Genomic DNA, 14185 nt, shown 5'->3' with positions numbered 1-14185 from the left:
GTTACAAACCTAATCTAAGCCGCGTGTTTTGGTTTTATCTTTCCGTGGGTCTTGGTAAGATAGTGTTCTTTCAGCATGTGCCGTTTCTTGGCAGCTACCAATCAGTCTTTTCCCATTTGGAACTTTAAGGATGTTCTTGAGAGGAGCAAGACTGAACTTGGCGCTGTGACCCGATTGGAGAACACTTTGTTGGGAAATGGAGGAATTTCAATAGAAGACCCCAGGAGCCTGCTTTTCTTTCCTTTAGCCTCTGACAGCTTTAAAATTGTCCAAGTATTATCACCACCAGGCCCTTGGTCTTTTTTTTTTTTTTTTTTTTTGTAAACAGAGAGACCTGCATTCTGCCCTCTACCCTGAATAGGGGCTTACATTTTAATTTCTATTTCTGAAGCAGTGCTGCCCCCCCCAAAGTGGTCCCCTCAATCTCCCCATCTTTGAGACTTGCCACCCTCTATCTTGGTCATGCACTTCAGAGACATAGATTCCAATACATTTGCAAAGGTTTTTGCATGTGGAAGACTAATTCAGGCATTGTTTTTACCCCAGGGAAATTTTTCGCTGCGTATGACCTTCTGATGTTGGTTTTTCTTTGTGTGTTTTTTTTTTGTTTGTTTGTTTGTTTTTTTCTTCTGGCTGCAGGAAAGCAATCTCCCGGGCAGGCCTGCAGCACCTGGCTCCTGCACATCCCCTCAGCCTTCCTGTGGCAAATGGTCCAGCGAAGGAGCCCAGAGCGACTCTGGACTGGAGTGTAGGTGTTGGCTTTTTCATTTCAATGTAATTCAATTGTATGTGTGTCTCTCTCATTCTCAGGATCCCTATGGCTACAAAGCAAGACTTAATCGTTTCCAATATTGCTCACCGACCCATCTTCAGATACCTAAGCCATAGTTCCATTCTCAAACCTCCAGCAACATAGCTCCTGTATATGAGATTGGATGCATTTCAGACTAGAATAAAAACTCCATGAATCGTTTGAGGTGCTACTGCCTGGGTTTGCAGCTGTGAGATAAAAAGTATCTCTGTGCACATGCTCTATTGTTCTTGCCAACTTGACGATGAATAGAGCTTACCCTTAGCAACTTCGTGTCATCTAAGCTTAATTTCCTCAGCTCAGACTGCCTTCTTTTCCTTTTAGGAGCTTGCTTTTTGGTTTTTGGGGTTTTTTGTTTGTTTGTTTGTTTTTCCCTGACAGAAGATGATTTCATTTTACATTTTAGGTACTTCATGCCCTCCTGTCTGATACGCTTCTGCCCCCAACACAAAGGGAGATGGGTCTGGTATCAGTGGCTTGGGTATAGTTGCCAATTTTAACCAAAAGACATCCACAGAAACTATTAACGTGAGCTGAAGATTGCATTCTGAAGTTCTTAAATCAATCAGAATACATTTATTGAGGTTCTTCAGTGAGTCAAGTTCTTGATCAAAGACATCTATCACTATGGACTGAAAGGCTTTGTCTCTTCCTGAAGGGATGAATGTAGGGAGCAGCTTGAAGGTAGAATAGGGCTGCCCTAAAATTCTGCCAGTCTGGTCTTGATGGTGATTCTTGTTTAGTGTTTGTGGTTGAATTGAACAGTGAGGATAATTCATGTTCTCCCATACGAAAGAGCATGGCAGGGTGGGAAAAGAGTTGCTTTTTTTTTTTAATTAAAATTTTTTTTAGCCCATATGTCATGATTTAATGTCCTTTTATATTAAAATAATTCTTCCTCTCTCCCAAGCACGTACTTAATTGACATTCTTATTTTACATTCTGGACACATGCCAATGTATGCTGCCTACCTTTATGAAGTACCTGGCAGAAGATTGGACTTAATTGAGATGCAGCTTCTTCCTTGATAAGAGTCTTGAGAATGCTCTGGTGGCACCTGCACATGCTGCATTGGTGCTCAGGAAGAATGCTCGTTTCCTGGAGTTTCCCTTTATTCCAGGCCAGTTACTCGGTAAACTCTTAAATCGTAATGGAATATAGAATATATTCATACCCGTGTTTATATAATCAAAAAGAATTAAATGTATAAACAAGCAGATAAATAAGATCAAAGAGCAACATTCCTGGTCCAGTTATGAGAACGTTATGAGTCAGGGACCCAAACCAGTGGATTTAATGTTCATGATGCCAAAACAATCCTCTAACCTAAAGTAGTAGGACCCTATCTGAGAGGCAGGATTCTAATGAAGGGTAGTTTAAATTGTTGACATAGAAAAAGTCATTAAATCCTTTTGCCCCATGTGTGACATTAGTCAAGTCACTTGATTTCTTTCAGTCTGAGTGTCCTCATCGGTAGACGGGGACAATTGTGGCCCCTCTCTAAGGGAGACTTCCTAAGGGTGTTATTAGGATCAAACATGGCAGTAAGTGTGAAAGTTCTTTGTAAACGGTGCAGCCCGCAGATTTATTTAGTCAGAAAGAAAATAATGGGTCAATTCATTAATTCATCACACATTTGAGTCCCTGCTTTGTGCTAGAGCCTGCGTTCATTCCTTGGGATTCTGAGGGGAGGAAGATGGGGTTTCTGCCTTCAAGAAGCTTGGGAAGCAGGTGGCAGACAAGAAGTCAACAGCAAGCATATAGGGTGGTGGCACCTGGAAAAGAGGGGCCCAGAGTCATGGAGCACCAGGAAGGATGCTCCATCCCTATTTGCCGGTGGAAATAGTTATCAGAAAAGGCTTTTAAAAAGAAGTGTCCTGCTTGGGCCGAAGCTTGGCAAGAAGGTATTATTTTCTGATTCCCGTAGAGATGTATGCACTCTAATATTTCATCAGAATGGTATTTTGGGCTAGTGGTGGGAGGCTGCACTACATAGCAAGGGAAGAGCAAGTAAGAACTAAGTTCTTTCTTCCTCCCTCTCCTTTGATGGTGGGCGCCCTGTCATGGTGCCCCAGTGAAATTATGGCATGGCAGGAAACACTTTGGGGATATTTAACAATGGAGGGAATGCTGAAAGCCTTCTCTGAAGACACTCCATCTGAGGGCATATTTGAAGATCTGACGTGCAAGGAGCTCTAAAGATGTGACAATGAAAAAAAAAATTAACTGTGGGCTGATACTGCTGTTAGTGAACCGAAGCCAAACAGTGACCAACAACTACAGTTCCTTATTATGATCATGTAAAACATTTTTTCTCAGAAGAGAGGAAGAAGCAGATGGCCTAAAACATTTTAAAGCTTTTTTTTTTTTGCTAAGACTTGCCCTTGCTTCACAATTTTTGGCTTTTCCTAACAAATGTGCTTTCACCAGTTTCATTTATGTCACCTAAGGTTTGCTGGTCTGTTCAAGTTGCTGAACCAGGATTTTCTTTGTTCTGATGAAAAGTGTAAGCCCAGGCCACGGGCTGGATCTGTCTCTGCTGTTCCCTCATCCCACCCCCTGCCTGGCCCCCTGTGGAAAAACAGCATGACCACCTCTCCGCCTCCATCAGCCCACTCTTCTGGACTAAAGGCACTGAAATGATCAATCTTCACTTATTCACTCTTACTATTTACTGATCTCTGATTTGGTTTGGAGCCTTGTATGTGTCTCCCACATGAGGGGGAGGGCTTAGGGGAATGAGGATCATCTCAAAGGTCTATAGGACTTTGACCCCCTGACTTATGTCACCTCCCCTCTCTGCATTTCACCCGTGAAAAAGCAGATACCGAAGCTGTTCATGGTGCATCTGAAGTTGCAAGACAATTCAGGGTGAATTAAAAGCTGGAATGAAACCTTAGTCCCTACATTTATACTTATTGTAGAATCCCAAAGGGGTCCTGTTTTGACTTCATGCCAAAGTCTTCAGAAAGGGGCACAGCTGTTTCCTAAATATCTTTGTGCAAAGGGCTTTGAGGAGCAGCCTACTGGTGGGGGTGCCTGAGACACCAAAGGGTGCTGATTTGGTGAGCCTAGACTGTAGGCACCTGTGTACTTTGGCCAGGTGTATACTATTGTAGGAATTGGTTTGATGTGTTGGGTACACAGACTTAATTTCCTTAAAGTATTTATATTCTCATTTCCTTACTTAGTGATATATATTATCCCTCTTTTATTTTTAGCTGGTTCTCAAAGTCAATGCTGTGATTTACTCAAATAGTTATTATGACTTACCAGATTCTCTGTCTCACATGAGCTCATTTTCTTGGTGACTCTTCATGAACATGCACTCCAGCAGCTTAAGCATAAGCCTGCCCCTCCATGCATGTCAGGGATAGAACCCTGAATGTTGATGTGTGGAGAGTAGCCAAATCAGTCTTCACTATGGCACCTGAGCCTTCTATTGACAATAGTAGACACACGTGGAAATTGCTCTTTCCTATAGAGATTTTCTCTCTTGCTCTGTGACAGGTCATGCTCATCTTTTCAACTGAACTAATTCTGTTTATCTTACTCAGTTTTTGCTTTGTTTCCTCACAGTACCTCTACCCACGGTGCACTGTCTTATAAACCTTAGAACCAAATTAGTGGGTTTTAGTTGCTTTCTTATTCTAGGTCCTCAGTTCAATTTCAGGCTCCTTGAAGGAAGGGACAGTGTTTTCTGCTTGGCTTTTCTTCTTCACAGTGGAGAGCACAGCATCGTAGCCCTACCTGCTATCTGGCTGCAGATGTTAGGGGACAAATTGATTGCAGCTTTTCTGTTCAGTCAGTGAGAAGGGGACATTTTACTGGGAGTTGATCAGCCTTAGATAATCTCCAGTTCCTGAAAGGATTGGTAGACAAAGAGTCCAAAGCTGCTTTTTGAAAAATAAATGGGTTTATGCTATTTGAATCCCAGGTAACTCTTTTAAAATCTCTTTCCTGGTATGATGCTTTGTGTTAAGTCTTAAAGCACAACAGTGGTCTGATCTCATTCCTCCCAACTTACCCCCTCTTCACCTTCACGGTGACAACCTACAGGGGTTACTCCCATGGACACCATGTCATGCACATTGGCCAAGCCAGTTTGGAGGAAAACAAGCTAAATTGCCAGAAAGGGAGTAATACTCAAAAAGGAAAAAAAAATATTCTCATCCCCTGGGCTGGAATCCAAGTTTCCAGTTTAGAGTGAGTTAGATCATTCAGAAGTATGTCTGTTGTATAGATAATGTGTGTCTTCTCTTAAATGCTACATGCCTGATTCTACGGTGGAGACTTAATTTGTACTTAGAGATTTCTTTCTGCTTTTTAGTATGATAGCAGGGAGAAAGGAGGCGGGTCTTACTCTCTCTCCACTGTTGCATAATTTGTTTTTGCCCATTACACTGCCTAAAACAACTTTCAAAGTAATGGTGGAAAAGCCATCCAGATCTTTCTTAAAGGGCGTGTTGGTTTTAATGTCGATTTTAATTTCAGTTCATTTTTTTCCCTCCCTCCTTGGAAAATTTCCTCCAATCCTGAGGGCTGTGGAAAATAGGTTCAACACAAACAGAGCCAGATTCTAAATCCAGACCATATTTTCTTTCCTCTAGTTGCTAAGAAAAGAAGTGCTTTCTCTTAGGCAGGTAGAAACATAACACAGTTATACACCACCTCACCACTTTGTTCAGGGACAAGATTAGGGAAACAGAGTCTTCACGCAGGATTGGGTTAAACTGGGTTATGAAACTAGGTCATCTTATCTTTAGAAACCTTGAATGAAGATCCAGGAGGAGGCAGGTGTGTATGGGTCCGTGCGTGTGCATGTTCTCATTTCAGTCTTATTTCAGGTGGCAGGTCCTAACAAACCTGTGCCTTCAGGCCTTAGCTCTTATACCTTCGGGTTTGGGTATTGTCCCCGACAGGGACTCTCACCTCAACATTTTCCCCAATCCCATCCCTATTTCAAAAACTGTTAAGTCAGGTTGATCAAAGCATCTGTTGGCTGAGAGGTCAGGAGGAGCTAACCAACTATAAATCAGTGAAGGCCTTGGCCCTCTTCAGCCGTGTTAATAGTGGGACACATGAAGCATGATTTCATCTACTGTCATAGTCCTTTAGCTCACCAAATTGTGAGAATTTTAAGTCACACTGGCTGCTGGGAGAGATCACAGAATCCCACAGTTTCACAGGTCATTGAGAAGTGACTGGGTCTAAACTTCTGCCTCTAAGCAGGTGATTAACCAAGCTAATACTGCCCAATAAGAAATATATGTGAGCCATAAACTAATTCTAAATTTTCTAGTAGCCACATTGAAAAAAATAAAAATAAATAGGTAATTTTAATTTTAGTACCATATTTTGTTCAACCGAATGTATCAAAAAATATTACCATCTCAACATGTGATCAATATAAAAACTATCAGTAAGGTGGTTTGCATTCTTTTTTTCATACTGAGTATTCAAAGTCTGCTGTGAATTTTACATTGACAGGACATCTCAATTAGTGTTAACCACATTTCAAGTTCTCAGTAGCCATATGCTTCTTGGACAGCACACAGTTAAACCATCCTAGACAAATTCTACCTATTATTATCATGAAGATTTTCAGGGAGAGACAGTTCAGAGTTCTTTTTCCTTTCTGAATTTGTAAGGACATTTACATGAGATATATCTTTATAACTTCCTTACTGTTTCAAAACATTTTTATAAGCAAGTGTCTTCCTTTTGTGTAGATTATTTGCTCTAGTGTCAGTGTACTCTGTGTTATTCAAAGTCTCTAAACCTCTCCCCACCAATATACACACATATCTTTTTACCTATAACCATTGTTAGGACTTTAGTAGAACTTGAGAGCAAGGAATCATATCTGTATCTATAAATCTATACCTAGATGGATCTCTACTCTTAGGTAGCTAGATCCGTCTTTATACAGATCAAGCTATATAAACATGTGTATATCTATAGAGACTTGTCTCAGTACTCACAGATACAGAAGAAATGTTGTCTTCATTTAGAAATGGGAGAACTATTTTTTCAGTCTGGCACAGATGGATACTCTGAGTTGTATATTGTTTGAGGTGGTATTTCAAGGTGGATGTGTAGAGGAGAGAGAAAGAGGTTCCTGGGTGGGGAGAACAGAAAAAAAACAAAAAAACATGGCACCAAAGAAGGAAGATATGGCTATATTTAGAGAAGAGTGATGATGGAAGAAAACGTACAAAGGTGAATACAAGGAAGGTTAAGGATAGACAAATTGGTATCACTAGTGGAAGATCTACTATGTGAGATTAAATTTGGATTTCATTTTATAAATAATAGGGCATCATTTAAGTGTCCTGAGCAAGAGAGAGGCAAAATCATAGTTATGTTCTAAGGGAATTAATTTTGCAGCATTGTAAAATATCAGAGAGAATGTCAGAATTAGAGTTCAGAGCAGAAGAAACCAGGACTCAGGTTAGACATGTTCTTCAGTACATGGTAAGTAACTTGGGGGTAGATGTAGATAATGAAAGGAAATCCAGGCAAAAATATGAGGCCTGTGTTAGTTGGTATAGACTAGGCTGCAATAAATAAAATACTCAAACATATAAACACCATGGAAGAGAAGTATATTTCTCCCTCATGTAACAGACCAGGACTGTTCCAGGTAGGTTGGGTGGGAGGTGGGTCCTATTTTGCATAGTTGTTCAATGCCCCAGACAGTTGCTCTTACATCTTCACCAGATGGCTTCTGAAATCATCCCAAAAGTTGACTTTTCAAGTATCCAGTGTGGGAAAAGAGCATGGAGGAAAGCCTGTGGGAGGTTTCAATGGGCCAAGCCTGAAAACGGTACCTGTCACTCATGCTTATGTTCCATTGATTAGATCTTAGTCACATGGCCATACATAATTGCAAAGGAGGCTGGGTAATAAGGTCTAATTGTATGTCCAGGAAGAAGAAAAAAAATAATTTTGGTGAATGGCTAGTAGTCTTGGCTACAAAGACCAAGGAAAGAAACTTGGATAATACCAACATCTATGGGTTAGAAGGGAAGGAAAACTGGAGAGTATAACCTCCTTAAAAGTATAACCTTAAAAGTATGACCTTAAAAGTATAACTGCCAGTTATTTTACCAGCAAAGTCGGTTTATTTGGGACTAGCAGAGGAATTACAATTTGGGACATGCAAGCTATGGCAAACCATAGGTGAGTCTGGAGATCAAAGGAGAGAAACATTATAGAGAAAAGGAGGAGGGTGGGAGGGGCTGCTTTGAATGGAAGACCATTGAAGGAAAGCAAGAATTCAGGGAGGTGATGATTTCTCATTGGCTGAGTTTGGTATTTTTTTTTTTACTGGCTGAGCTTGTTGCTGGGCAAGGAGAAATTCTTTCCTCCTGCTGGAGTAGTAAAGTAGGATTCTTCCTGTTGGGAATGCAAGGTAAGTCTCTTCCTGTTGGGGGTCTGCAATTAATGATGAGTGGTAGAGTGTGACAGCTTCCCCATCTGACCTCCTGACTCCATTTTAAATGAGGTGTCCTTTATTCAGTTTCACAAACGTAACCACAGTAATAATAATAGAAACTATATTGAACATCTATTAACTTCTAATTGTAAGCAAGGCATTGAACATTATGCATTTTTCACATTTAAATATCACTAAGATCTGGTGAGTGAAGTAGAGTTATTATTACAATTTAATGGTGAGTAAAACTGAGGTTTAGGGAGGTTAGAGAGGCCCAAGGTCATATAGCTGGTAGGTGGAAAGTCTATCTCATGTTTATTAATATTGAGCTAGAGAAGGATGAATCAGAAATGTAAGAAGAAAACCACAATGGTTCATTTGTCTGTTCTATTTTTGTGTGAATGTACCCGAGCTGGATACCTTTCTGCAGAATTTGGGAGTCCTCAAGACCACCTTCATTTCTGACATCAGCTGAAGGTTTGGGAATCCCCAAGACCATACTAAAAATGTTTGATGAGGCACTAGAAGGACTCAGAATTTACTGAAAGTGTTATACTCACATTTATGGCCTATTACAGTGAAAGGATACAGATTCAAATCTGCCAAGGGAAGAGGTACATGGTGCAGAGTCCAGGAGAGTTCCACAGGTGGAGCTTCAGTTATCCTCTCCCAGTGGATTTGTGGACAGTGCTAACCTCTCCTAGCAATGATGTGTAACAGTACATAGGGCATATTGTCAATCGATCTGAACCTTGGTGTCTAGAATATTAGTTGTGGCTTGGTCATGTAGACATGGTTGATTCCTGCATGGCTGACCTTAATCTCTAGCCCCTCTGGAGGTTGAGCTGATATATGGCTCTAAGCCCCACCATAAATCATAGTTCTCTCAGACTATCTGGCATGGCTCAAGGTCCCAAGGTAAACATATACTCTTATCAGGCAGGGCATTCCAAGCACTTAGAGAGATGACCTTCCTAGAGCTGAGGGCAAAGTCCAGATTTCTCTTTGGGTAAGGTTACTATAAATGTACTTTATTAGGTATCAGACAAGACAGATGTGCAAGAAAAGGATGAGGCATGGGGAAAATGTAGTCTAGCAAAAGGTATGCTTCATTTTTTTGCATGACTTTTTTTAAAAAGGCTTTTCTTCTGTTTGTGATTTTAGAAGACTGTCATGTTTCTAATTAGGCATCCATGTTTACTTCTCATAGTTTATGACTCTAGACTAATGGACAGATAAAAATAATTATCCCTTTCTACCCCTTGGAGTTGCATATAACAAAAAAGTGCATTCATTCATTTATTCACTGATTCTTAGTCTTTCATCTTTTCAAAATTTATTTGTCATCTACCATTTTCCAGGCACTAAGTTAAGTTCTGGACATTCAATATTCTTGTGGACTTTTGAAGAAACATTAATCAAATAAGCATGCCAATGAATGGATAATTACCAACGGAGATAAATTGTGGGAAGGGTACATGGTTTTATGAGAGAAACTAAAAAAATAACTTGACTTAGACTTTGGGGTCAGTGATGGCTTCTTGGAGGGAGTAACACTTGATCTGATGACCAGAAAGTGAATAGAAATTAACCACATAGAGTCAAAATGGAGAGGAGTGAACAATCTGGATATACTAAACAGCATATGCTGTGAATAGCCTTTGATGTAGGGACATTTGAACAGAGACCTAAAAAGAAAATGAGGAAGGCACAATGTAGGTATCTCGTGTAAGCAATTTTTAGTTAAGGGAACAGCCAATTCAAAGGACCTGATGTGAGAGCTTCTTTAGCCTGCTTGAGAAATAGCAAGGAGTGTGACTGCAAGTCAGTGACTCAGACAGAATATGATAGAAGGTGAGGAAACCAGGACAGGAAATGAGGTTGCAGACAGACAGGATGTAAGGGAGGCACCAGGGACTAGAAAGAAAAACTTTGCACTCTTCCAAGTTCATGGATAGCCTTTGAAGAGTTTTGAGCAGATCAGTGTCTTAGTCAGATTTACATTTTAAAGGAATTACTTTCATTGCTCTGTGGAGAACAGACCATGGGGAGGCAAGACTGAAGCAGGGACACCACTTAGGGGGCTATTGGGACATTCCAAGCCAAAGATTATGGAAGATCAGGTGGTGACAGTTGAAGTGGTAGGTAATTGAGTTTCATGCCCATTTTGAAACTGGAGTCAGTAACATTAGAGATGGGTAGAAGTGCGAAAGAGAGATCTAGAATGACCCCAAAGTTTTTAGTATATATTTGCAGCTGTAAGAATGGAAATATCACTTGCTGAAAATTTAGGGAGAAGATTGGAGTAAGAGCAGATTTAAGGAGTATATCACAAACTGAGTTTTGAGACTAAAATTTTGAGATGTTTATTGGTTTCAGGTGGAGATATTGAGAGGGCAGTTTTTTTTTTATGAATCTGAAGTTCAAAGAGGAGTTTTGTACTGTATGAATAATTTGGGAGGCAACAATTAATTGATGGATTCTAAAGCCACAAGAACTAAATGCAATAACCTAACGACTGGATGTGGATGGAGAAGAGTAAAGATCTGAGAATGAGCTATGGAACATTCTAATATTAGTTTAGAGTTTGGGATTATTTTTGGGAAAGGTCCAGGAAAGAAGATTATGATGGAGTGGCCATTGAGGTGCAAAAAAACAAAAGGAGTATAGTGTTTCCAGGAAGCAAGTGTCCCTGAAAGAAAGGAATGATCACCTGTATCAAAAGCTGTTGATTACGATAAAGACTGAGAATTGGCTATTGGATTTAGCCATGTAAAATCACTGATGATCTTGACAAAAATAGTTACAGTGGAATGAGAAGGAAGAAAGCCTGATGGAGTTGGGTTCAAGAAATAATGGAGTGGAAAGAAGTAGAGGCAGCAAAAAAAGAAAACTCATTCTTGAACTTTTCCAGGAAAGGAGAACAAGTAGAAATAACTAATAGGGATGTGTGGATCCAGAAATCAAGCTACAAATAACAGTTTTTTCAGCTCTTATTTATATTCAGAGTTGTGATCATAATATACAGGTAATTTTTATTTGACTTTACATCATGTCATTTTTCTTATGGCCAATCTTCATAATTGTACTTCTTGATGACTTTATAATACTCCATTTCATGTATTATTCTACCAAACATTCTTCTGCACTGGGCATTTGTGATGTTTCCAATTTTTGATTATACAAGATAGAAATAAACTTCTTGATGTCAATAGTTTTTCTTCCATTAGGATTATTTCCTGAGGTTACGTTCTTCAAGTAAGATTACTAGTAAGTGTATAAACATTTTAAGTTCTTCTGTTGCTTCCTTAAAGGCTTGTGCATTGACTTTTCCCTTATCCCCGGGATCTATCTTGTGAACTTTGAGCCTTCTCACTATGTATCTGTGGTTTCCTGTCTCTTTCCTTAAAATCTCTCTGGGCTACCTTATGCATCCTCATCTCTCTTCCTCTTTTACTTTTTCTCTGGTGACTGTACAAGGACAGAAAAGTATCAAATTTAATAGACCAGTCATAGACAAGTTCTAGAATCTATTCTCAATTAACTTGAGGGGGCAGGGCAGGGTCTGCTGGATTATGGGGTCTCAGACTCTCTACACATAAGTCACTTCAGAACTTTGAAAACTCATGATGTCCAGGTTTTACCTCACATTAGTTAAAATAGACTCTCTGGGGATGGTGCCCAGGTATTCTTAAAAACTCACCAGTTCATTTTAATGAGCAGTCAAATTTGAGAACCAGTGGGTCAGAACCACTGTGGCAGGAAGCTTCTTGTCTGTTTTTCCCTCTTCCCTTACAGGGACAGTCTTTCTAATCAGATCTCCACTCAAGAATGAGGTTAGCGAATGCTAGTGGCCCTGCTCTGCCTGAATCTGACTCAAGGTTTATCAGTTTGATATTTACTGTCAGTGATTTTTGACCATTTGACCCACTGCAACATTTTATTCTTAATTTTCTAAAACTGTTGGCAGGATCTTTGCTCTTTTGGTTTCCCTAACATTTGATGCTGTAATTACGTGTTTAGTTTTCATGTTCTCAGGTAGATTTTATGCCACGGGTTACCCCACTAACCCAGTGCCGGGCACCAGTGGTGTGGAATAAATAAATGTTTGTTGAATGAATTAAAGAACAACAGAATGAAAAAAGATTTTATTCTATAAATGGCTATAAACTAAAGCTGGATATCAAGTTCCCAGTAATAGACTGTTTTAGATCGTGGGGATCAATTTCTTTAGGATACCTAACAAAGACAGGCCATTCATATATATATGTATTCATGTATATATGTATATGTGTATGTATGTATAAGATAAGTAAATAAATATATATACTGTCCTTGTCTATTCCTACCTGAAAATTTTTAGGGTCTAAACCTATAGCTGTTCTTCTCTTGCTTCTGTTGTTTTTCTGCAAGATTGACTGGGAGGTGAATCCTGTTTTCCCATTGACTTCTGTAAAAAACAAATCAACATGACTTTATACAGGGAAAAATGACCAATAGAGAAGAAAGAGTTTTGGTGAAAAGTTGGTCAGTCACTCTCTGACATGGAGGGTGATGATTCTTATTAGCATTGCTTTCTTTTCTGGAATAGTTTTGAAGCACTCTGAGACATCCATGGCATGCCCCCACCTTAGAGTCTCCTTATGCGTTGTTCCTGATCCCTCAATATCTACAGAACTCATGAAATTTCTCCTGCCTCTCACTCTCACTCTTCTAAGAGTTGGTGTCACTTTTCTCAGATTGTGAAGTATCTATAACCTTTAGTTATTCTTGTCTGAAAATCATTTGTGCCTATAGGCTCTGAAAGGAAAGGTATTGTACTGGAATCTGAAGAAATATATTTATTTTATGAAATAGATGACACTTTGTATTTTTTTCAGCTTCTCTTTGGTATATGTTTCTGCTACTTCATGTTGAGCTTTGGGATTCAGAGGGCAGTCATGTGGACATTTCTGGAGTCAGTTATTATAAAGTTGACTCATATAAGATGGACTTCTAAATTACTTGGTTATTCTATAAAGCTCCTTATTGAAGTCATTTAACAAAACACCATAGACTGGGTGGCTTAAACAACAGGAATTTATTTCTCACAGTTCTAGAGTCTGGGAAGTCCACGATCAAGGCACTGGTAGATTTGGTTCCTGGTAAGAACCCACTTCCGGGCTTGTAGATGGCTGCCTTCTCCCTCTATCTTCACATGACCTTTCCTTGGTGCATGTATGGAGAGAGAGCAAGATCCCTCTCATGTCTCTTCTTATTAGGACACTAATCCCAATCATGAGGGCTCTGCCCTCATGACCTAATTACCTCTCAAAGGCTTTATCCTCAAATACTGAGGAGTAGGGCTTCAACATACAAATTTGTTCAGTCTATAACATCCCCCATGGAAAAGTGATATGAACCAGATAAAAACAAGAGCAATTTTCCTCTCAGTTCAGTAAACTTCATCTCTTTGTGGTTAACCCAGTCCAGTCCAGTGCTTTCCTTAATAGCGCAGAGTCCTTTTCAAGCAAATGAGCAAAATACACAATTAATACATAAATCCCTCGGGTTTCTAAGGTAGTGTGCCAGATCCTGTTTAAGAAGCATTACACTCTCCCCACCCACCCTCCCCAACGAAACATTATGCGTTCCTAAACATCAGGTGGTTGCACTCATGTCACCCATCACAGCACCTCTGTTTGCCATCAGTTGTGACTATTTATAGAAGCAGGGAAATCATTCAATTTGAGAAATTGAGAGTTATATGGGTGAAAGCCCTACTGAAGTGGGAAAAGTGTGAATTAGTAGCAATTTTTTATGCTTTGAGTATACAGTGACTTAGAGTAAGTTTTAAGAAGCCTCTGCCTTAGAATATAACTTACCCGTTACTGATATAAATATGTCTTCAAACAGTCTCTAAAGTACGTTAATACTACTATCCTTCTTAGCTA

The 14185-nt window shown here is 39.7% G+C and overlaps 1 protein-coding gene across 9 annotated transcripts in view; it reads left to right on the top strand.

Annotated features, from left to right (window-relative positions):
* Positions 1-14185, top strand: part of DGKI (diacylglycerol kinase iota) — a 453056-nt gene that overhangs the window by 149734 nt on the left and 289137 nt on the right. For all 9 annotated transcript variants that reach the window (XM_035723279.1, XM_027573716.2, XM_035723281.1 and 6 more), the window contains exon 2: positions 640-748. In XM_035723279.1, the coding sequence (XP_035579172.1) occupies positions 640-748 (109 nt within the window). The remainder of the gene's footprint in view (positions 1-639; positions 749-14185) is intronic.

This window comes from Zalophus californianus, chromosome 12 (genome assembly GCF_009762305.2).
Source record: "Zalophus californianus isolate mZalCal1 chromosome 12, mZalCal1.pri.v2, whole genome shotgun sequence".
In the NCBI taxonomy this organism is placed as follows: Eukaryota; Metazoa; Chordata; class Mammalia; order Carnivora; family Otariidae; genus Zalophus; species Zalophus californianus.
This window is presented reverse-complemented; position numbering and strand designations above follow the sequence as displayed.